This window comes from Anomaloglossus baeobatrachus, chromosome 5 (genome assembly GCF_048569485.1).
Source record: "Anomaloglossus baeobatrachus isolate aAnoBae1 chromosome 5, aAnoBae1.hap1, whole genome shotgun sequence".
NCBI lineage: Eukaryota > Metazoa > Chordata > Amphibia > Anura > Aromobatidae > Anomaloglossus > Anomaloglossus baeobatrachus.
Window position 1 is genome coordinate 165,343,830 of NC_134357.1, and position 24,418 is coordinate 165,368,247.

The 24,418-nt window shown below is 39.3% G+C and overlaps 1 protein-coding gene across 12 annotated transcripts; it reads left to right on the forward strand.

Moving 5' to 3' along the window:
- Positions 1 to 1,235: 1,235 nt before the first annotated feature.
- Positions 1,236 to 20,309, forward strand: LOC142309826 (uncharacterized). Of its 12 annotated transcripts, XM_075347275.1 has the most exons (12): positions 1,242 to 1,460; positions 3,090 to 3,134; positions 7,263 to 7,307; positions 8,836 to 8,880; positions 9,627 to 9,671; positions 10,957 to 11,001; positions 11,973 to 12,017; positions 12,591 to 12,635; positions 13,209 to 13,253; positions 13,827 to 13,871; positions 17,777 to 17,821; positions 20,029 to 20,309. In XM_075347275.1, the coding sequence occupies exons 1-12, from the start codon at positions 1,364 to 1,366 to the stop codon at positions 20,160 to 20,162; spliced, it is 681 nt and encodes a 226-aa protein (XP_075203390.1). In that variant the 5' UTR covers positions 1,242 to 1,363; the 3' UTR covers positions 20,163 to 20,309. The 12 variants fall into 12 exon arrangements, with proteins under 12 accessions (XP_075203395.1, XP_075203394.1, XP_075203393.1 ...); XM_075347280.1 differs by lacking the exon at positions 8,836 to 8,880 and having other exon boundaries at positions 1,236 to 1,460; XM_075347279.1 differs by lacking the exon at positions 7,263 to 7,307 and having other exon boundaries at positions 1,238 to 1,460.
- Positions 20,310 to 24,418: the final 4,109 nt, after the last annotated feature.

Consider the following 24,418-nt stretch of genomic DNA (forward strand, 5'->3'; position numbering starts at 1 on the left):
ACTGTGGCAATGCGCCTGTGCCGCCAACAACAGCAATGGCGGTGTGGTGCGATATTTAATAAAGGAAAGGGGGCATGCAATACAAAATGCAGGAGGAGGAATTTATATCAAGGACCAGACCCACACAGGCCCGCTCCCAAAGCACATGTAAATCAAAGTGCAGTGCAGTTCTGTAACCTGGAGCAAAGATATTTCAGCAATCAAGCATCCCATTTTTCTACAACAGGTATGCCTGGATTCAGCATATTAGTGCTAGTATGGCACTGCCTTTACGTTATATAGCAAAATCCTGGTAGTTTGTTCACTTTAATGTCAATGCAGTATATAGGGAGTCAATATCCATGGGAATAATGCTATGAATAAGAACAATCTTTTTGAAATGAATGGGTAGACTCGTTTTCTAGGAATTTTTTCTTTCATTTGACAGTCAATGTTGGTTTTAAAAAGAATTTACATATGGATGTGATGCCAAATTTTCCCTACGCTACTATGTATAAAAATAATGTATACTGTGATAGTAGGTTCAACGAGTGGAGAGGTGTGACACTGTGGAAGAATACAGCCATGTTTTTATAATCCTTTACAAGCATTTTAATAGTTCATACTAGTTTTCTTATTAATCATTGACCTGGAAAGACATGCGCTTCAGTGTAAATATAACTTGTACCTACTCCCAGTGAAGATGATGTAGAGATAACTTAAAGATAAATATTCAGATTGTTGTTTTAGCACATTCTAACCTGGTTTACTTTTTCAATTCTTAGCACATATGGTATTTGAGGATATAACTTTACACTGTACTTGAGGGTATAAATGTACACATTATGGTTTTATTTTTTGGTTTGCATTGTGCATGTATTTAACCTTCAAGAAAAAAGGTAAAAAGGTGAAAAAATATAACCTGCCACTAAAAATCCAGAAAAACTTGTATGTCAAAGTAATTAAATTTCTTATCATGACTATACACAGGACTGCATTGTATTGTCGCTCAGAAGACCGCACCTGAATATATTGATTAGGCGTTTCTAATGATCCACCCTTTCATAACAATCCATGATTTTAAGGACTCTTTCTAGAATAACAAGAAACTAAATGACAGGTGAATCATGAAATTCTAATTTAGGCACAGGGGGAATAAGTAGGAACACCTAGGCTTAGGGGTGGTGGGAGTAAATTAAAACAGCCCAAAGGATGAATACTAAATATTCACATTCTCTAGAGCTTAGAAATGAATTCCATACAACGTCATTAATCCACCAAATTCTAGTCACAGTATAAAAGAGGCAGCCATCTCAACAGCAAACATCACTTGGAAGAAGATCTCTCTTTGGTACCTGTTGATATACATCATCCATCACAAGTCATGTATGGAGTCAAAGGAAAGCCAGGAAACGTTCATCATGAACAGAAGGAAAAGAAACCTGACCAACCAACCGTGGTACCAAAACCTTCCTGTGAAGGTAAGCAATGCTCCGCAGAGAATTAATATGGCACCAGAATGAACCCCTGTGCAAATAATAGTTTTATCAATATTTTATCTTGAAACATTAACATAATTTTAGTAATACAGCATTTCTCAATGTTTAAAGTAAAAAACCTCTTTGGCAATTATATGACATTACTAAGTAACCTCAAAAAATGTTATGAATATTGGAGTCATCACTGGTCTGAACTGCCAATCTTCAGCAAGCAGGGAGATGGGAGCCTAAGAAGCTGTGGGGGGATTTATGCAACACTTTTAATATTGGTGGAACACAGATATAACAACCAGTACACCTACAAACACAAAAATACTTTAAAATGAATGGACATATTATATCATGCTCACAAATTAAACATTTTAATCGGTTTCCAAATACTAGGACCAATGGTACATGTTAGATCTGATCAATGGGGAAAAAAATCAGAAAGCGTTATTGCAGTGGTCCCCTACCTTTCTGTTTTTGAGAGCAACATTAAGCTCTGATCACAAGCCACCTTTAGATTCTGCCTCAATAATAATAGTGGCACACAAAACCCCCATTACTGGTATAATCACAGCCAAGGCTTCCACAGAAATTACATTGAGGCAGTGTACCAAGATCCAGGAGTTCCCACAATACCCCCATTCAAATCTAATCTTCTGTGTGGGGCTACTCTCAAAATTCACCATCTGGAGACCTGCTTTTCATAGTTCTATGCTAGACCTGTTGATAATGCAATAGGTTGTCCAACAACTGTGAACCACACATCATGGGCCCATGAGCCACATGTGGCTCCCAAGCCAAAACTTAAGGACTCCTGGTTTATAGTAATTATTAAGCAGTGGAAAAAAGGTACAATATCAGTGGCAACACAACAGTGTAATAATCAAACAAAAATATAAATTACTATTTCTGTCCACATATAGTAATAAAGTGTTCTGGTTCCATAGGCCAAATAGTCTTCAATAGGCCAAATATTCTAGGCATAGGCTCCTATCCTTGGTATGCCCTAGTGGGGTGCCAGAATTCACTGTGGACCTAGAATTAGTTACCCTTTTCTTGTAAGGCATCTAACATGCTAATATTAAAATGTCCTCTGTCCCTACATGGCATATTTCTGTTACAAAAATGAAGGGGGGTTCAAGAGCGAATATAATGCTTGAGTATATTGTAAAAAGGTGTTACTTAAATGCCACAATCCTGCCTGCCATTCTCATGGCTGTAACTGCAGGATGGTTAAGAAGCATGATGAGAAATGAAAGAAAGAAAAAATCCGGCACCCATTTAAGGTCCAAGAAAACTTTCTTCTATAAAACTTAAAAATTAATTTATTGAAGAACAATTAAAATCCAAGTTAATGACATTAAAAGTAGAAAGGATATATGTAACCTGTAAGAAACATGAGTTTAGATTAAAAAAAAATATTTTATTACAGTTTTTATATTTTTTGTAAGCTATTTTTTATTTAATTCTCCAAAGATTTTTTTTCTCCACTTTTGAGAATTTATAGAAATGATTTGGTCTTTCTACACTTGTCACATACCATAGAATGGGTTTATAAAAGCAAATTATGGATTAAAGTTCAATACTGATTTCTAAACAAGATCATGTTTCTATTGTTTCCAGTGCCTGCTGTTGTGCCTACACCTGTGCCAACTTGTGTGAACCCAGGTAAAAAGCAACTAATATAATGAAATAAAATGCAAACAACAAAAGATAACAAATCGTAAAACTACAACTGTAAAAGTATTTCAGGCAGAGAAGTCAAAAAGAACCTCTGTGCTTAAAGGCACACACAGTAACAACAGCCCAACAATAATATGATACAACTGGATGAGGTCCAGTCCTGATCGGTTTTAGCTTCTTTGCTATTAGGCAATGGGGAAAAATGCAGGACTGTGCTCTCCAGAGCATTACTAGTACACAACGGGTTTGTGAATGGGTCTAAGAATTATGGAGAAGAGATGGAGTGGGAAACGTAAACGAAACCCTTTTGTCCCACATGGTAAAAAAACAAAACAAGTGACACCATAGTGAAAAGGGTAGATAGTGATTTCATTTTTGCAGTGAGGGCCCTCTCTTTTAGGTAAAGCAGTAAGCCCATGATATCCTGTATGTTTAAAAGGGTATTGTAACGTCTGCCTGAGGCCGCAGGCTCACCAAGGAAACTTTGAACAGATGTGACGCAAGAAGGCAGAATCCAGAGAAACCCCAACACCCTTTACAGAATCTGGACTTACAACAGGGTCCAATGGATTGCTACCTATGGAGGGCTGCCTTCTGGAGGTGCGAACCAGAGGAAAAAATAATTGCCCAAGCAGGGTTAAAGCCAAGAGGTCGTGGAAAGAATAAAATCAGAATTCATGAGAATAGTCAGAAAATATAAGTAGAAATCAAAACAGGGAACAACTAAATGGACAAAACTGACAGGACTGATTCAGACAAGTAAGATTAGCACAAGAATATATCAGGCAACTTCTTGCAGTTTGCAGTAGGGTGCAGTGCTTTCCAATAGGCTGAAGTGAGGAGCTGATATTTTCAGTTGGACATCACACACACATCCATTCTGTCCTACTAGAAAGCACTGCAGATCCCAGCTACTCTAACCTTAGTGGATGGACAGAGACTGCTCTGTCCAGAGCTTCTGGTTCTGACATCTCTTCTATAAACAGCCCATAAAGTGGATATGGTGGCTCCTGATACAGAAGCAGACGTCACAGGAGCAGGTTCTTGTGATGATATGACTAGTATTCTGTATACATGTTAACTATTAGATCAGTGTGGATCCCTACTTCTTTTACGTTGTCCTGGCTGCAGTTTTTTATTTAGGGGAGATTGTGAGGTACAATTTCCTTTTTCTGGCAATAGGCAGGGGTCATAGCAGAAATCCACACTGATCCAAAAACATCCAGTGAATAGGTATTATTGGAATATACCTTTAACACAACTTGTCCAAACTTTTCCAGAAGTCCATCATGAGGGTACAGACTATTTTTTTTGTTGTAAATGCATGAGTGGCACTACAAAATGTAACACAAGTAACCTAGAGCCTTTAGATAGCTTAAATATTCAATGATTCATGATCAATAAAAACTCACAATGCTTTGGTATATTATGGTACTTTGAACAGCTTAAGGCAAAGAGAAACCAAGTGGTGAGAGGTCTTCCAGCATATTATATTAAGGGCTAATTCCGAAGAGCAATATGCTGTTTGTGTGTGCCATGGAAAGCACTCAAACTCATTGTAGACAGGGTGTCAATGAATATGGCTCATTTTACATGCGAACAGATAGTCTGCTTGGAAAAAATAGCACCATACACTATATTGGTCCTTTTTACATACATACAATGAAAGATAGCTCCAATAGCAGTCCTCAATTTCAAGAGGATCATGGAGCTGCACATGGAGTCCATCACATCTACAATTTGCAACGCCAAAGTTGTTAAAATCTAGCCTAACTCAAATCAATTAGACAGAAAGATTAAATTTATGAAATTATATACTAATGGTTGGGTCTTTTTACACTTGTTGCATACTATAAAAGAGTTATATAGAACAAATTAAGGAGCAAAACTCAATGCTGATTTCTTAAAGAAGCACTCCCATCAAAGTTTTTATCCTTTTGCAATATGGAAATCATTTTATATGGCACTGTATATCTAAAATTACTCATTATACCTTCCTACCCAGGAAGTTCTCCTCTTTTCTCTGCTCTATGCAGAAACAGGAAGTCTCTTGTTCCTGCATGAATCACTCCCCTTTTCAACTCTTAACTCTGTTGATCCCTCCTCCCAACTCCCAAGGACTTTTGTAGTGACTGACTCATGCAGGGGAAAGAGACTTTCTGTTTCCAAATAAAGCTTAGAAGGATTCAGTTGGTCCATTTTTAAGCACCTGATATCAGAGATCTAAAGGAAAATAGAAGAATTAACTGGGTAGAAGAGCAAAATGTGCAAATTGTAAGTATAAAGTGCTAAATAATATGATAATTGCAATATATCAAGAGGATACAAACTTTTCTGGGAGTGCTTCTTCAACATTATCATTTTTATATTGTTTTCCAGTAACTGATGTTTTGCCTGGACCTGTGCCAACCGTTGTGAAATTAGGTTAAAGTCAATTAATATAATGAAATAAAGTGCATAATACAAAGGATGAAAAAATGTAAAATAACAACTACAAAAGTATTGTTGGCAAAGAATCTAAAAAGTATATATACTTTGCTTAAATGCATACACAGCATAGCAACATCCAAACATTGTTATGGTACAACTGGATGAAGTCCAGTCCTGGTAGGTTTTATCTTCTTTGCTGTTAGGCAGTGGAAAAACATCAGAACTCTGCTTTCCAGGGAATTCCTAATACATAAGTTTGTAAATGGGTCCAAGGATCAGAGAGAGGAGTTGTAGTGGGAACCAGACACCAAACCCTTCTGTCCACATGAAACAAAATAATGAGGCTCCCTACTCCTTTTAAATACTCCTGGCTGCAATTTTGTGGCTAGTGGAGAATGTGAGATACAAGTACTCCAGTCGGGCATTAGGTGTTCTTAGCAGAAACTCACACAAATATAATAACATCCAGTGAATAGGTGTTATTGCAATATACCTGTATCTGAACTTTTCCAATAATCCATGATAAGGGTACAAACTGTTTTCTTTGTAAACTATAATACATGAATGGCACTACAGAATGTAATACAAGCAACCTGGAGCCTTTAGATAGTTTAGATATTCAATGGATATTTAAATAACTTATAAGTACCCATGGTCAAACAGAAATCACAATACTTTGGTATATTACAGCACTTTGGACAGTTTAAAGGGAGCCTAGCACATCATTTTTCTATAGTAAACTGCCCCCAGCATCTTGTCAGTGATGCAAATGCACTACCATGATGTTCTCAAGCAAAAGATCCCAATATTTAGCTAAAAAACACCCTTACTTTTTATCTTTAGGTGATTGCGTCACAGACTTTCTCTTTCAGTCATTGAGGTGGTGCTTTCCAGTGTTCCAGTCATGGACAGTCACGGTCAACTGCAAGTTTCACACCTTGTGAGTCAGTGGCTTTATAGCATATTCCTTGTAAGTGCTCTGCTCACACTAGTCTATTCTCGCCATTCTACTGCTAGGCAGTGCGGTGTTTAAAAAGAAATTGCTGTGACATCGGGCCAGTCAAGGCAATTAATCAGACTATGATGGGCTTGAACAATTTGAAGAGGACCGTAACTGACCGTGGCCGAAAAGTGTCACCCCGTGACTGAAAGAGAAGGTGTGTGATGCATTACGTCAGGATAAAAGTATTTTTTTAATAAATACTGGGGCTTTTTGCGTTAGAACACCATATTATTACATATTGATCACTTAAAAGGCATTGGTGGCAGTTTACTATAGAAAAATGATATGACAGGTACCCTTTAAGACAAAGTGAATCTAAGTGACATTTGTTCTCTCAGCATATTATATGAAAGGATCTTTCAGAAGAGCAAATAATGGGCCTCTGAGCTGTCCATGTGTGCTCCAGACAGAAAATAGAGAGCACCCAGAGATATTATAGCCACTGTGTTGGTGCATATGGCTGATTTTACATCTGGCTAGATGGTTTGCATGGAAAAAAAAGCATAGTTGAGTCCTTTTCATATTAAAGCTGACTCCAACATCCATCCTCAATGTGGAGAGGTACACAGAGCTTTACATGGAGCCAATCACATTCTCAATGTGTGGTTTATAAAATCAAAATATGGAACAAAGCTCAATTCTGATTTCTGAACATCATCATTTTTTCCATTGTTTTCCAGCGCCTGCTGTTGTGCCCACGCCTGTGCCAACCTGTGTGACACCAGGTACAAGTCTACTAATATAATGAAATAACATGAACACTACAAAAGATAACAAAAAGTAAAACAACCGAAAAAGTATTGCAGGCAGAAAAGCTAAAAAGTATCTCTACTTTGCTTAAAGTGACACAGCATAGAAACAGCCCAACATTTGTATGATACAACTGGATGAGGTCCAGTTCTGGTAGGTTTTAGCTTGTTATAAGTTAGTGGAAAAAAATGCAGGACTGTGCTCTCCAGAGCATTACTAGTACACAAAGGGTTCGTGAATGGGTCCATGGATCATGGAAAGGAGATGAAGTGGGAAAAGAGACACCAAACGTTTCTGTCCACATGAAAGTGCTACAACTTAATAATTCACTGCATTCTCTGAAAGTTCATGCAATAATAGAATTTATTGTGGTATATGCAAACAATTGATAGTGATAGGCAACTTGACACTAGGACATTTCGACCGATCAGGGTCTTTTTCAAAAAGGCACTGTGGGAAGGTCACACACATGCCATACAGGCTCAGCACGCCAGCATTTCCTTGATCCTGGAACCTTTCACACTACGACTTTTTGAAAAAGACCCGGATGGGTCGAAACATCCTACTGACAAGTCGCCTATCACTATCAATTTTTTTGTATAAACTACAAGAAATTGAAAGTACTAAACAACTGACACCATCATGGAGAGGGCTGGGATAGCAGTTCCATTTTTTTGCTGTAAGGGCCATCTCTGTTAAATAAAAACAGAAATTCTGGGGTATACTGAATTTTTAAAGGGGTATTCTAGATACATGTTAACTCTTAGATCAGTGTGGGGCTCTACGCTGTTTAACTCCTCCTGGCTTTAATTTTATGACAAAAGGAGAATGTGGAACACAATTACCCTAATCCGGCAATAGGTGGGGGTCTTAGCAGATAGCAGCAACCCATACTGATCTAATAACATGCAGTGAATTGTGATATTGGAATATACCTAAATCAGAAATGTTTCAAATTTTTCCTATAATCCATCATAAGGGTACAAACTGTTTTTTTTTTTAAACCATAATACATGAATGGCACTACAGAATGTAATACAAGTAATTTGTAGCCTTTAGATATTTAAATCACTTAAGTTATAAGGGCTTATGGTCAGATAGAACTTGCAATGCTTTGGTATATTATAGTACTTCAACCAGCTTAAGGCAAAGTGAATCCAAGTGGTGAGGTCTGGCCCAGCATATTATATTAAAGCCTTGTTCAGAAGGGCAAATAATCGGTCTGTGTTCTGTCAATATGTGTCACAGACAGCACATGGAGAGCATCCAGAGATATTATAGCCACTGTGTTGTGCATATGGCTGATTTTCCATCTGGATAGATGGTCTGCATGGAAAAAAATGCATAGTTAAGCCCTTTTTATATGCATGAAATGAAAGCTGGCTCCAAAGACCAAATGTGGAGAGGTACACAGAGCTTTACAATTTGTGGTTTATAAAAAAAAATATGGAGCAAAGCTCAGTTCTGATTTCTGAACATCATCATTTTTCTATTGTTTTCCAGCGCCTGCTGTTGTGCCTACGCCTGTGCCAACCTGTGTGACACCAGGTACAAGTCTACTAATATGATGAAGTAATATGAATACTACAAAAGATAGCAAAAAGTAAAACAGCTGTAAATGTATTGCAGGCAGAAAAGCTAAAAAGTATCTCTACTTTGCTTAAAGGCACACATTGTATAGCAACAGCCCAACATTAGTATGGTACAACTGGATGAGGTCCAGTCCTGGTAGGTTTTAGCTTCTTTGTTACAAGTTAGTGGACTCCTTATTCATAGGCAATATTGCTTATGAATAAGGAGTCTTTTCTTCTCTGAAACGCGTTAAGCGTATTTATACTCTGCACTTGGTCAGATTTTTCATTTTATGAATTTTGAATAAAGAAAATATTTTTACTACATCGGTGCTGGATTCTCTCTCCTCCCTTGTCCCTCTTGATGGTACTGATTACCCAGCTTATTATATGCCTTGTTCAGAAGGGTAAATAAGTGGTCTCTAGGCTGTCAATATGTGTAGCAGACAGCACATGGAGAGCATCCAGAGATATAGCCTGTGTGTTGTGCATATGGCTGATTTTACATCTGGATAGATGGTCTGCATGGAAAAAAAATTGCATAGTATAGTCATTTTTATATGCATGAAATGAAAGCTGGCTCCAACACCAATGCTCAAGGTGGAGAGGTACACAGAGCTTTACATGGAGCCAATCACATCCTCAATGTGCGGTTTATAAAAGTAAAATAAGTAAAATCAATTCTGATTTCTGAACATAATCATTTTTTCTATTGATTTCCAGCACCTGCTGTTGTGCCTACGCCTGTACAAACCTGTGTGACACCAGGTACAAGTCTACTAATATAATGAAATAATATGAACACTACAAAAGATAACAAAAAATAAAACAACAACTGCAAAAGTATTGCAGACAGGAAAGCTAAAAAATATCTCTACTTTGGTTAATGGCAAACATAGCATAGCAACAGTCCAACATTGGTATGGTACAACTGGATGAGGTCCAGTACTGGAAGGATTTAGCTTCTTTGTTAGTGGGAAAAAATGCAGGACTGTGCTCTCCAGAGCATTACTAGTATACAACATGGTCTAATGACCATGGAGAGGAGATGGAGTGGGAAACAGACACCAAACCATACTGTCCACACAAAAAAACTAAACAACTGACAACATAATAGAGCGGGTTGGGATAACAGTTTAATTCTTGCTGTAAGGACCTTCTCTTCTCAATAAAAACGGAAAAATAGGTGGGGGTCTTAGCAGCCACCCAAACTGATCTAATAACATGCAGTAAATTGTGATATTGGAATATGCCTATATCAGAACTTCTCCAAACATTTCCTATAATCCATCATGAGGGTACAAACTGGTTTTTTTTTTAATCGTTTATACATGAATGGCACTACAGAATATAATACAAGAAACTTGGAGCCTTTAGATAGTTTAGCTATTCAATGTATATTTATGTCACTTATAAGTGCCTATGGTCAAGCAGAACTCAAAACAACGCTTTGGTATATTACAGACATTCGAACAGTGTAATGCAAAATAAATCCAAGTGGCAACATCTGGCCCAGTTTGATATATTAAGACCTTGTTCAGAAGGGCAATCGGTCTGTGTGCTGTCAATAGGTGTTATAGACAGCACATGGACAGCATCCAGACATATTATATGCAGTGTTGTGCATATGGCTGATTTTCTATCTGTACAGAAGTTCTACATGGAAAAAATTGCAGCATGCACTAATTTTGTGCTTTTTACATGCATGCAATGAAAGACAGCTCCAACACCCATTCTCAATGTGGAGAAGGTCACAGCACTTGTCATACAGCCTATCACATCCTGAATTTGCAGTTGCAATGGGCCAGATTTTCATTATGGTCATATTCAAATCAGTTGTACCAGGCGGCTGTTATGGTTGACAAAGGGCCCATGAGTTTTCATATCAGAAAAGCAATCGTTCACACAGCCACAAAATTACACTTCTAATGACTTGGTCATTCTACACTTGTAATATAATTTAAAATGGGTTTTTAAAAATTGTAAAAAAAAATTATGGAACAAAGCTCAATTCTGATTTCTGAACATCATCATTTTTTCTATTGTTTTCCAGCACCTACTGTTGTGCCTACTCCTGTGCCAACCTCTGTGACACAAGGTACAAGTCAAATAATATGATGAAATAATATGAATACTACAAAAGATAGCAAAAAGTAAAACAATTGTAAGGCTATGTGCCCACGCTGCGGAAAATGCGCGGATCTTGTCGCGGATTTCTCGCGGAAAAGCCGCGGATTTCCTGAAAATCTGCAGCTCAGGCCCTTCCCAGCCATTTCTATGGCATTTTGGAAATACTGTGCCCAAGCTGCGGATTTTTCCGCAGCGGATTTCGTGCGGATTTTGATCCAGAAAAATCTGCAACATGTCAATTATTGTTGCGGATTTTCATCCTGATTTTGGCTTTAAAATTGGGGGAAAAAAAAAAAATCCGCACCAAAATCTGCATCAAATCCGCGGCAATTCTGCGGTAAATCCGCGGCAAATCCGCGCCTTTGAAAAGGTGCGGATTTTGCGGGAAAGCTGCGGATTTTGATGCAGAAAAATCCGCAGCTACATTCTCCCGTGGACACATAGCCTAAAAATCTCTACTTTGCTTAAAGGGACACATAGCATATTAACAGCCGAACATTGGTATTTTACAACTGGATGAGGTTCAGTCCTTTTAGGTTTTAGCTTTATTGTTATTAGACAGTGGAAAAAAATGCAGGACCGTGCTCTCCAGAGCATTACTAGTACACAACGGGTTCGTGAATGGGTCCAAGGATCATGGAGCCCATCATATCCTCAATTTGTGGTTGTCACGAGACAGATTTTCATTACAGACTTATCAAACTTCAACTCAGTTGTACCAAATGGCTGGTATGGCTGACAAAGGGCCCATGAGTTTTCAGCTTATAAAAGCAATCATTCAGACAACCACAAAATTACATTTCTGAGAGTTTGTAGAAATGACTTTGTCATCTACACTTGTAATATAATATAAAGTGGGTTTATAAAAAATGTAAAAAAATTATGGAACAAAGCTCAATTCTGATTTCTGAAAATCATAATTTTTCTATTGTTTTCCAGTACCTGCTGTTGTGCCTACGCCTGTGCCAACTTCTGTGACACAAGGTACAAGTCTACTAATATGATGAAATAATATGAATACTACAAAAGATAGCAAAAAGTAAAACAACAACTGTAAAAGTATCTCTACTTTGCTTAAAGGGACACATAGCATATTAACAGCCCAACATTGGTATTGTAGAACTGGAAGAGGTTCAGTCCTTTTAGGTTTTAGCTTTATTGTTATTAGACAGTGGAAAAAAATGCAGGGACTATGCACTGTGCTCTCTAGAGCATTACTAGTACACAACGGGTTCGTGAATGGGTCCAAGGATCATGGAACCCATCATATCCTCAATTTGTGGTTGTCACGAGACAGATTTTCATTACAGACTTATCAAACTTCAAATCAGTTGTACCAAATGGCTGGTATGGCTGACAAAGGGCCCATGAGTTTTCAGCTTATAAAAGCAATCATTCAGACAACCACAAAATTACATTTCTGAGAGTTTGTAGAAATGACTTTGTCATCTACACTTGTAATATAATATAAAGTGGGTTTATAAAAAATGTAAAAAAATTATGGAACAAAGCTCAATTCTGATTTCTGAAAATCATAATTTTTCTATTGTTTTCCAGTACCTGCTGTTGTGCCTACGCCTGTGCCAACTTCTGTGACACAAGGTACAAGTCTACTAATATGATGAAATAATATGAATACTACAAAAGATAGCAAAAAGTAAAACAACAACTGTAAAAGTATCTCTACTTTGCTTAAAGGGACACATAGCATATTAACAGCCCAAAATTGGTATTGTAGAACTGGATGAGGTTCAGTCCTTTTAGGTTTTAGCTTTATTGTTATTAGACAGTGGAAAAAAATGCAGGGACTATGCACTGTGCTCTCTAGAGCATTACTAGTACACAACGGGTTCGTGAATGGGTCCAAGGATCATGGAACCCATCATATCCTCAATTTGTGGTTGTCACGAGACAGATTTTCATTACAGACTTATCAAACTTCAAATCAGTTGTACCAAATGGCTGGTATGGCTGACAAAGGGCCCATGAGTTTTCAGCTTATAAAAGCAATCATTCAGACAACCACAAAATTACATTTCTGAGAGTTTGTAGAAATGACTTTGTCATCTACACTTGTAATATAATATAAAGTGGGTTTATAAAAAATGTAAAAAAATTATGGAACAAAGCTCAATTCTGATTTCTGAAAATCATAATTTTTCTATTGTTTTCCAGTACCTGCTGTTGTGCCTACGCCTGTGCCAACTTCTGTGACACAAGGTACAAGTCTACTAATATGATGAAATAATATGAATACTACAAAAGATAGCAAAAAGTAAAACAACAACTGTAAAAGTATCTCTACTTTGCTTAAAGGGACACATAGCATATTAACAGCCCAAAATTGGTATTGTAGAACTGGATGAGGTTCAGTCCTTTTAGGTTTTAGCTTTATTGTTATTAGACAGTGGAAAAAAATGCAGGGACTATGCACTGTGCTCTCTAGAGCATTACTAGTACACAACGGGTTTGTGAATGGGTCCAAGGATCATGGAGCCCATCATATCCTCAATTTGTGGTTGTCACGAGACAGATTTTCATTACAGACTTATCAAACTTCAAATCAGTTGTACCAAATGGCTGGTATGGCTGACAAAGGGCCCATGAGTTTTCAGCTTATAAAAGCAATCATTCAGACAACCACAAAATTACATTTCTGAGCGTTTGTAGAAATGACTTTGTCATCTACACTTGTAATATAATATAAAGTGGGTTTATAAAAAATGTAAAAAAATTATGGAACAAAGCTCAATTCTGATTTCTGAAAATCATAATTTTTCTATTGTTTTCCAGTACCTGCTGTTGTGCCTACGCCTGTGCCAACTTCTGTGACACAAGGTACAAGTCTACTAATATGATGAAATAATATGAATACTACAAAAGATAGCAAAAAGTAAAACAACAACTGTAAAAGTATCTCTACTTTGCTTAAAGGGACACATAGCTTATTAACAGCCCAACATTGGTATTGTAGAACTGGATGAGGTTCAGTCCTTTTAGGTTTTAGCTTTATTGTTATTAGACAGTGGAAAAAAATGCAGGGACTATGCACTGTGCTCTCTAGAGCATTACTAGTACACAACGGGTTCGTGAATGGGTCCCATCATATCCTCAATTTGTGGTTGTCACGAGACAGATTTTCATTACAGACTTATCAAACTTCAAATCAGCTGTACCAAATGGCTGGTATGGCTGACAAAGGGCCCATGAGTTTCAGCTTATAAAAGCAATCATTCAGACAGCCACAAAATTACATTTCTGAGCGTTTGTAGAAATGACTTGGTCATTCTACACTTGTAATATAATATAAAATGGGTTTATAAAAAAAATGACAAATGTTGTGCCTGCGCCTTTGCCAACCTGTGGGAAACCAGGTAACAATCAACTAATATAATAAAATAATATGAATACTACAAAAGATAACAAAAAGTAAAACAACAAATGTAAAAGCATTGCAGACAAAGAAGCTAAAAAGTACTTCTACTTTGCTTAAAGGCACACATAGTATAGCAACAGCCCAATATTGGTATGGTACAACTGGATGAGGTCCAGTCCTGAAAGGTATTAGCGTCATTGTTTTTAGGCAGTGGGAAAAAATGCAGAACTGTGCTCTCCAGAGCATTACTGGTACACAACGGGTGAATGGGTCCATGGAGAGATGATGGAGTGAGAAAAAGACATCAAATCCTTCTGTCCACATGAAAAACTAAACAACTGACACCATCATGGAGAGGTTTGGGATAACAGTTTCATTTTTTGCTGTAAGGGCCTTCTCTGCTAAATAAAACTGAAATTCCCTGATATACTGACTTCTTAAAGGGGTATTCTGGATACATGATAGCTCTAGTCTTAGATCAATGAGGCTCCACTTCATTTAATATAATAATAATAATAATAAAGTTTATTTATATAGCGCCAACATATTCCGCAGCACTTTACAATCTGGTGGGGCGGTTGTATAGACAAAAACAAAACAAAATAGTACATTATTCAACAGCTACAGTAGGAATGAGGGCCCTGCTCGAAAACTTACAATCTATGGGGAAGAAGGGGGACCTAAAAGGTGAAGCACATTTGTAGATCTGGCCGGCCATCGTTATGCTAGTTTATTGGTTACATATAAAGATGAATGATCTGGTCTTTAGACAGTAACCTTTTGGGTGCCCTTACGTGCTATTGGTTGTATGTAGGATGTGAGGACAGAAATAGGAGAGAGAAGGTTATGAGTAGCATTTAGAAGGTGGGACAGGGGAGAGTTAGGTCAGTAAGTTATTATGATAGTCCTCCTGGTTTCAATTTTGTGGATAAAAAAGAATATGGAACACAAATACCCCAATCCGGCAATAGGTAGGGGTCTTAGCAGCCACCGAAACTGATCTAATAGCATGCAGTGAAATGTGATATTGGAATATACCTGTATCAGAACTTCTTCAGAGTTTCCTGTAATCCATCATGAGGGTACAAACGGTTTGTTTTTTGTTTTGTTTTTTAAACTATAAATGAATGGCACTACAGAATATAATACAAGTACCCTGGAGCCATTAGATAGTTTAGATATTGAATGAATGTTTAAATCACTTGTCTCCATGGTCAGACAGAACTTGAAACGCTTTAGTATATTACAGCACTTCAACCAGCTTAAGATAAAGGGAATCCAAGAGATGAGGTCTGGCCCGGCTTTTTATATGAAAGCCTTGTTCAGAAGGGCAAATAATCGGTCTCTGTGCTATCAGTATGTGTCACGGACAGCACATGGGTCCATATGGCTAATTTTCCATCTGGACAGAAGATCTGCATGGAAAAAAATGCAGCAGACACTAATTTGGTTCTTTTTGAATACATACAATTAAAGAGAGCTCCAACATCCACCCTCAATGTGGAGAGGTTCACAGAGATGAACATGGAGCCAATCACTTCTACAAATTGCGGTTGTGACAGACCAGGTTTTCATTTCGGTCGTATACAAATCAGTTGTACCAGATGGCTGTTATGGCTGACAAAGGGCCTATGAATTTTCAGTTTATACAGTCAGGGCCAGAAATATTTGGACAGTGACACAAGTTTTGTTATTTTAGCTGTTTACAAAAACATGTTCAGAAATACAATTATATATATAATATGGGCTGAAAGTGCATACTCCCAGCTGCAATATGAGAGTTTTCACATCCAAATCGGAGAAAGGGTTTAGGAATCATAGCTCTGTAATGCATAGCCTCCTCTTTTTCAAGGGACCAAAAGTAATTGGACAAGGGACTCTAAGGGCTGCAATTAACTCTGAAGGCGTCTCCCTCGTTAACCTGTAATCAATGAAGTAGTTAAAAGGTCTGGGGTTGATTACAGGTGTGTGGTTTTGCATTTGGAAGCTGTTGCTGTGACCAGACAACATGCGGTCTAAGGAACTCTCAATTGAGGTGAAGCAGAACATCCTGAGGCTGAAAAAAAAGAAAAAATCCATCAGAGAGACAACAGTGGTGGATGATCGCCGCATACTTTCTTTGGTGAAGAAGAACCCGTTCACAACATCAACTGAAGTCCAGAACACTCTCAGTGAAGTAGGTGTATCTGTCTCTAAGTCAACAGTAAAGAGAAGACTCCATGAAAGTAAATACAAAGGGTTCACATCTAGATGCAAACCATTCATCAATTCCAAAAATAGACAGGCCAGAGTTAAATTTGCTGAAAAACACCTCATGAAGCCAGCTCAGTTCTGGAAAAGTATTCTATGGACAGATGAGACAAAGATCAACCTGTACCAGAATGATGGGAAGAAAAAAGTTTGGAGAAGAAAGGGAACGGCACATGATCCAAGGCACACCACATCCTCTGTAAAACATGGTGGAGGCAACGTGATGGCATGGGCATGCATGGCTTTCAATGGCACTGGGTCACTTGTGTTTATTGATGACATAACAGCAGACAAGAGTAGCCGGATGAATTCTGAAGTGTACAGGGATATACTTTCAGCCCAGATTCAGCCAAATGCCGCAAAGTTGATCGGACGGCGCTTCATAGTACAGATGGACAATGACCCCAAGCATACAGCCAAAGCTACCCAGGAGTTCATGAGTGCAAAAAAGTGGAACATTCTGCAATGGCCAAGTCAATCACCAGATCTTAACCCAATTGAGCATGCATTTCACTTGCTCAAATCCAGACTTAAGACGGAAAGACCCACAAACAAGCAAGACCTGAAGGCTGCAGCTGTAAAGGCCTGAAAAAGCATTAAGAAGGAGGAAACCCAGCGTTTGGTGATGTCCATGGGTTCCAGACTTAAGGCAGTGATTGCCTTCAAAGGATTCGCAACAAAATATTGAAAATAAAAATATTTTGTTTGGGTTTGGTTTATTTGTCCAATTACTTTTGACCTCCTAAAATGTGGAGTGTTTGTAAAGAAATGTGTACAATTCCTACAATTTCTATCAGATATTTTTGTTCAAACCTTCAAATTAAACGTTACAATCTGCACTTGAATTTTGTTGTAGAGGTTTCATTTCAAATCCAATGTGGTGGCATGCAGAGCCCAACTCGCGAAAATTGTGTCACTGTCCAAATATTTCTGGACCTAACTGTAAAAGCAATCATTCAGACAGCCACAAAATTACATTACTGAGAGCTTATAGTAATGACTTGGTCATTCCCCACTTGTAATATAATATAAAATTAGTTTGTATAAAAAAAAAAAGTTATGGAACAAATCTCAATACTGAATTCAGATCATGCTTAATTTTTCTATTGTTTTCCAGCGCCTGCTGTTGTGCCTACGCCTGTACCAACCTGTGGAAAACCAGGTAAAAAAAAAAGCAACTAATATAATGAAATAATATGAACACTACAAAAGATAACAAAATGTAAAACAACAACAACTGTAAAAGCATTGTAGTCAAAGAAGCTAAAAAGTACTTCTACATTGCCTAAAGGCATACATAGTATAGCAACAGCCAAACATTGTTATGGTACAACTGGATGAGGTCTAGTCCTAATAGGTTTTAGCTTCTTTGCAATTAGACAGTGAAAAAAAATGCAGGACTTTTCTCTTCAGAACATTACTAGTACACAATGGGTTTAGGAATGGGTCCTCCATGGAGACTAGATGGAGTGAGAAACAGACCCCAAACCCTCCTGTCCAACTGAAGACAAGTCATCTGAGATTATCATGGAGAGGGTGAGACTAGCAGTGTTATCTCTCTTCTGAGTCAAAACAGCAAGCCCACAATATACTGTACTCTTAAAGTGGTATTCTGAATAGATATGAACTCTTAGATCAATGTGGGCCTTTTACTCCATTTAACTCCCGGCTGCAGTTTTGTGACCAATAGAGAATGTTGGACACAATTTCACCCTCTAGCAATAGGAGGGCTTCACAACAGCAACTTTCACTGATCTAACAACATCCAGCAAATAGGGGATATTGGAATATCCCTGTAACAGAACTTCTCTGAATGTTTCCAATAATCCAAAATGAGAGCGCCAAGTTTTGTTTTTTTTTTGTGTAAACCATAATACTTGAATGGCACTACAGAATGTAATACAAGTAATCTGGAGCCTTTAGATAGCTTAGATATTCAATGGATATTTAAATAACTTATAAGTACCCATGGTCAGACAGAGCTCACAATGCTTTGGTACATTACAGAACTTCGAACAGTTTGAGTGCTCGTCCAGCCTATTATATTAAGAGTTTGTTCCGAAGAGGAAATTGGTACAGTTACTGTTTGTGTATGCCATGGGCCGCACATGGAGAGCACCCAGACATATTAGAGCCAGTGTGTTAGTACATACTGTATGGCTGATTTTCCATGCAAACCAATGGTTTGCTTGGAAGAAAAGCACAGTGATCACTAGTTTGTCCTTTTTACATGCATGCATTGAAAGACAGCTTCCACACCAGTCCTCAATTTGGACAATCACACAGAGCTGCACAATCATATCCCAAATTTGAGGTTACGACTTGCCCAATATTATAGCACCCTCCAGCATTTTTTTTGTCAGCGCTGGAGAGGTGCTTGAACTCTAAGTCCCCTGCCCTCTGTCTAAGGCTTGACTCTCACGAATGTAACGAATGTATGTAAAAATGGTCCCATTCTCATGCAGGAATGTAGGACGATTTTTTTTTTATCACTTGACATCCGTGTGCTGTCAGTGTGCAATTCATTTTTTCTTTCTCAGCAGCTATTAGTCATTTACAGTCATTTACAGGACCATTTACAGTGTTCTGTGCTACATGAAAGTAATATATCCATAAAAACAGACGTCAATAGGATGGTCCGTGTGCCGTCCGTGTGACATCCATTTTTTTCTCGCCCTCATTGACTTGTATTAGCGAGACTCACACGATTTCAGCAACAAATCGCAGCATGTTGTGACTTTTCTCTCATCCAGAATCTGGATGAGAAAAGCTGACCAACTGCTCTCCCTCATTGATTAACATTGGTCAGAGTGCAATAAGAGATTTTCTTGCACTGCACTCGTCCAATTCATATGCTCGTGTGAGAGTACCCTAATACTAACCCTCTGTGTTTTCACTTTTTTCGACGTCACTCTGGTCCCATGGTACCATTTTGTGCCTGTAACTTCTGACTGTTCAGAAGTCAGAAGTTGTATCACAAACTCCCAATGCAACTCTATGAGAGCCAGAACGAGGCTATATCATGGCTTTCAGAGTTATATTGAAAAGTAACCTCTGGCTTGCTCCATGAAACACTGGAGCAGCCAGCTGGTCACAAATCACAAGAGACCATGTCGGCGTTAACAGAGGAAGACATCGGCAGGTGAGTATCAGAAGGGGACAGAGGACTTAGATTTAAAGCACCACTCCAGTGGGGAAATTGATAAAAATTCTGAGGTGATGCTTTAAATATTTCAGTTGTCTAAACCCGACCTAACACAAATCAGTTATACCAGAGTACAGCAACAGATAAAATATAAAGCAACTGAAACTGTATTGTAGACAAAGACACTTTCAATATTTATTTACTGTAATTATTTTACTTTATAGACATACAGCAAGCTACATCACAGCCGCCTGCTCCCCTGCCTGTAAGCCCACAGCCTTGTGCACCTGTACCCACTGTACCCACTGTACCCACTGTACCCACTGTTACCCAGGATAAGAAAGGATGCAAGAAGTAAAGTGATTTTGTCTGATGCTGGTTAATTGCAGGATTTCCTCTACAGCTATATTAACAATCAAGTTGTTATTTTGCATAACTTAAATTATGACTTTTCTGTATTTGACTCTACTAATATTAAATTAAACTCTTCATTGCAACAAATCAACATTTGGGTGTATTTATGATAAGAGCTAATTCCAAAAATGCAAAAAAGTTAATATACATAATAGAGGTGATGTGTAATTACTAGGAATGAGCAAACCCGAGCTGTAAAGTTCGGGGTCCGTACCGAACGCGAACAGTCATTGATCTGTATGTTTGGTTACTGTTCAGGCTTGTCATCCTCATTGAAGATTGCAGAGCAGCCAATCAGCAAGCTTTCCTGTGTGGATACTTCAGGCCCCATCACATGTATATGAAGTATTGGAATGGCAGTGATTGGTCAAGGAAATTAATGTTAAAAAAAAATGTAAGATCCCACCCTATTTTGATAGCTAATGCAGAAAAAACAACAGCTACAGGCTATAGCATCCACCTGTGAGCTTTGCCATGGCTGGATGTCAAAATTGATGGGCTAATTCGGCATAATTTTTTTTATTATTTAAATAAATCATAAAAAAGGCATGAGGTTCACCAATTTTTTTATATTCAGCCATGGTAAAGCAGACAGGTGGGGGCTGGTATCATCAGGATGGGAGGAGTCATGGATATTGACCTCCCCCAGCCTACAAATACCAGCCAGTAGCTCTCCATAATTAACATTAGATGTGCCAATCCTGGTGCTTTACTTGGCTCATTCCAATTGAGCTGGTTTGGTGGCAGTTGGGGTACTATACTATAAGAGGATAATGACAGCTGTTTTTTGTGAAAAATGACAGCTGCCATTAAGCCCTTGATTAGTAATGGAAGCGTTTACGAGACACTCTATGTGCTTGATAGTCAATTGAGCATTTTGCTGCTCAGATGGTATGATTGTGTGTCCCCCCTAACATAAAAATATCAGCCCACAGCTCTTTCCATTCTTCAAAAAAACCCTCTTGTAGAGCACACTGCCAACATCTTGCTGTACTTGCAAGTAAATATCGCCATCTGCTGGTCGGATAGGGCAGCCAGGAAAATGAAGAATGAAAGTGTTATTCCTTGAGGCACGAGTTTGAAGTGGATACCAGATCTGGTTACAGCTATGGTGCAGTTACTAAATATAAAAGATTGGGATGATAAAGGAGTAAAGTAGTTAGTACCAGCACTTGAAGGGAAGTGGATGTATGAACAGTGGAGCAAGCTCTTGGCCCACCCACTTCTGTAGAAATACCGGTGAGTGATCTGACCATGGGGAATACCTGATCTACCTCAGCGCCAGTAGAAGACCATGACCAGCACCAGTAGAAGACAATAAACAATGCCAGAAGACAGGGATCAATGACAGTATAAGCCCTTGATCAACACCAGTAGAAGACTGTGATCAATGTCATTAGAAGACGGGGATCAATGCCAGTAGAAGCCCTTGATCAACACCAGTAGAAGACTGTGATTAGCGCCAGTAGAAGATCGTGATCAATGCCAGTAGATGACCATGATCAATGAGAGTAGAAGCACTTGATCAACACCAGTAGCAGATCAAGACCAGTGCTTGTAGAAGACCGTGACCAGATCTCAACCAACCACGGGAGATGACCTGGCTGTAACAGAGGACCATTCCTGTGGGCCATTGTGTCCTGCCTTGATGTGTGGTAATAAGCAAGAAAGTTGCTTGCTAAAATTGAACTTGTTGCGTAACGGATTTTATCAGTTCCGTTAGGCCTGGGAGTCAATATATTGAATTGTTTATATAAAAGGTATAGAGACTAGAGGGAAGGTGACACTGATGCTTCCCTGACAAAGAGACTGAGATTAACTTAATGTTAGGGTACCTTCACACTTTAGCGATGCAGCAGCGATCCGACCAGCGATCCGACCAGGATCTGACCAGCCCCCAGCCAGCAGCGACGTGCAAGCGACGCTGCGCTTGCACGGAGCCGGCGTCTGGAAGCTGCGGACACTGGTAACTAAGGTAAACATCGGGTATGGTTACCCGATGTTTACATTAGTTACCAGCGCACACCGCTTAGCTGTGTGTGCAGGGAGCAGGGAACCGTGCACACTGAGCGCTGGCTCCTTGCTCTCCTAGCTACAGTACACATCGGGTTAATTAACCCGATGTGTAATGCAGCTACATGTGCAGAGAGCAGGGAGCCGCGCACACTGCTTAGCGCTGGTTCCTTGCTCTCCTAGCTACAGTACACATCGGGTTAATTAACCCGATGTGTACAGCAGCTACATGTGCAGAGAGCCGGAGCCGGCAGCACAGGCAGCGTGAGAGCGGTGGAGGCTGGTAACTAAGGTAAATATCGGGTAACCACCTTGGTTACCCGATGTTTATCTTGGTTACAGCTTACCGCAGCTGCCAGATGCCGGCTCCTGCTCCCTGCTCGCTTCATTTGTCGCTCTCTCGCTGTCACACACGGCGATCTGTGTGTCACAGCGGGAGAGCGCCTTTGAAGAAAACGAACCAGGGCTGTGTGTAACGAGCAGCGATCTCGCAGCAGGGGCCGGATCGCTGCTCAGTGTCACACACAGCGAGATCGCTAATGAGGTCACTGCTGCGTCACAAAAAGCATGACTCAGCAGCGATCTCGGCAGCGAGCTCGCTGTGTGTGAAGCACCCCTTAAGCTGGTGTCACACACAGCTACAACGACAACGACGTCGCTGCTACGTCACCATTTTCTGTGACGTTGCAGCGACGTCCCGTCGCTGTCGCTGTGTGTGACATCCAGCAACGACCTGGCCCCTGCTGTGAGGTCGCCGGTCGTTGCTGAATGTCCAGCTTCATTTTTTGGTCGTCACTCTCCCGCTGTGACACACACATCGCTGTGTGTGACAGCGAGAGAGCGACGAAATGAAGCGAGCAGGGAGCAGGAGCCGGCGTTTGGCAGCTGCGGTAAGCTGTAACCAGTGTAAACATCGGGTAACCAAGGGAAGACCTTTCCCTGGTTACCCGATATTTACCTTCGTTACCAGCCTCCGCCCTTGCTGCCAGTGCCATCACCTGCTCTGTGCACATGTGGCTGCAGTACACATCGGGTAATTAACCCGATGTATACTGTAGCAAGGAGAGCAAGGAGCCAACGCTAAGCAGTGTGCGCGGCTCCCTGCTCTGTGCACTGTGACATGTAGCTGCAGTACACATCGGGTTAATTAACCCGATGTGTACTGTACCTAGGAGAGCAAGGAGCCAGCGCTAAGCGCGGCTCCCTGATCTCTGCACATGTAGCACAGCGACGTTATGATCGCTGCTGCGTCGCTGTGTTTGACAGCTAAGCAGCGATCATAACAGCGACTTACAAGGTCGCTGTTACGTCACAGAAAATGGTGACGTAACAGCGACTTCGTTGTCGCTGTCGCTATGTGTGAACTCAGCTTTAGTAATACCTGTTATCAAGTGTCTTAAGTAACTGAATGTGAAAAGATTGCATTTATCCTTTGTGTACAGTATTACTGACTGTAAATTAATTTGTCTTCTGTTAGTCAACTGTACTGTTCCCTGATCATTCTTTATCACTTACGAGTCCTCGTTTCTGTAAAAAAAACAATACCCATTATTATGTCACCACTGAGTCGCCTTACTACGCCGTTGCAGTTTTGGATCCTGTTCACATAGGCATAATGAATTTAGAAAAATTATTTCAGACAGAGAGGTATTACACTTATTTGCTGTGTGTAAAGAATAAAAAAATACTGTTATGAATGTGCTGTTACTGCAGTATATAACAATCAGTTCACAGTTACACTGAATATACAGGTCCAACACATTTTTATATCACTTGAATCTTTGGAATATTATTGACAGATTGAGACTACTACTCCAATTTTCAATGTAGTAGTACACCACCATCACATTAGGACAATTTCTGTTCCTTTATGGAAGCTGCTGTATTCTCCTATGTCCTATCTCTAGGTGGTAAAATTCCAAATTAGCACTGTTTGTCTGGCACTCATCTTTTATACTGATTGATTTTCTCTCCTAATTAGGTGAGCTAGATCAGGTGATGTGATAGCTGCAGGTCGTTATCTGGAAGGTGGTACAACAGTGCATTACATCATTAGCCTGCTCGTTGATTCGTTGGTATGTGCAAAATGGCACAGACATTATATTTTTCTTTTGGGCTCCTCACAAATGAAATAGGAAAGTGTTTGAATTTTAACCTGTGAAAATCAGGTAACTCACTCAAAGTTGA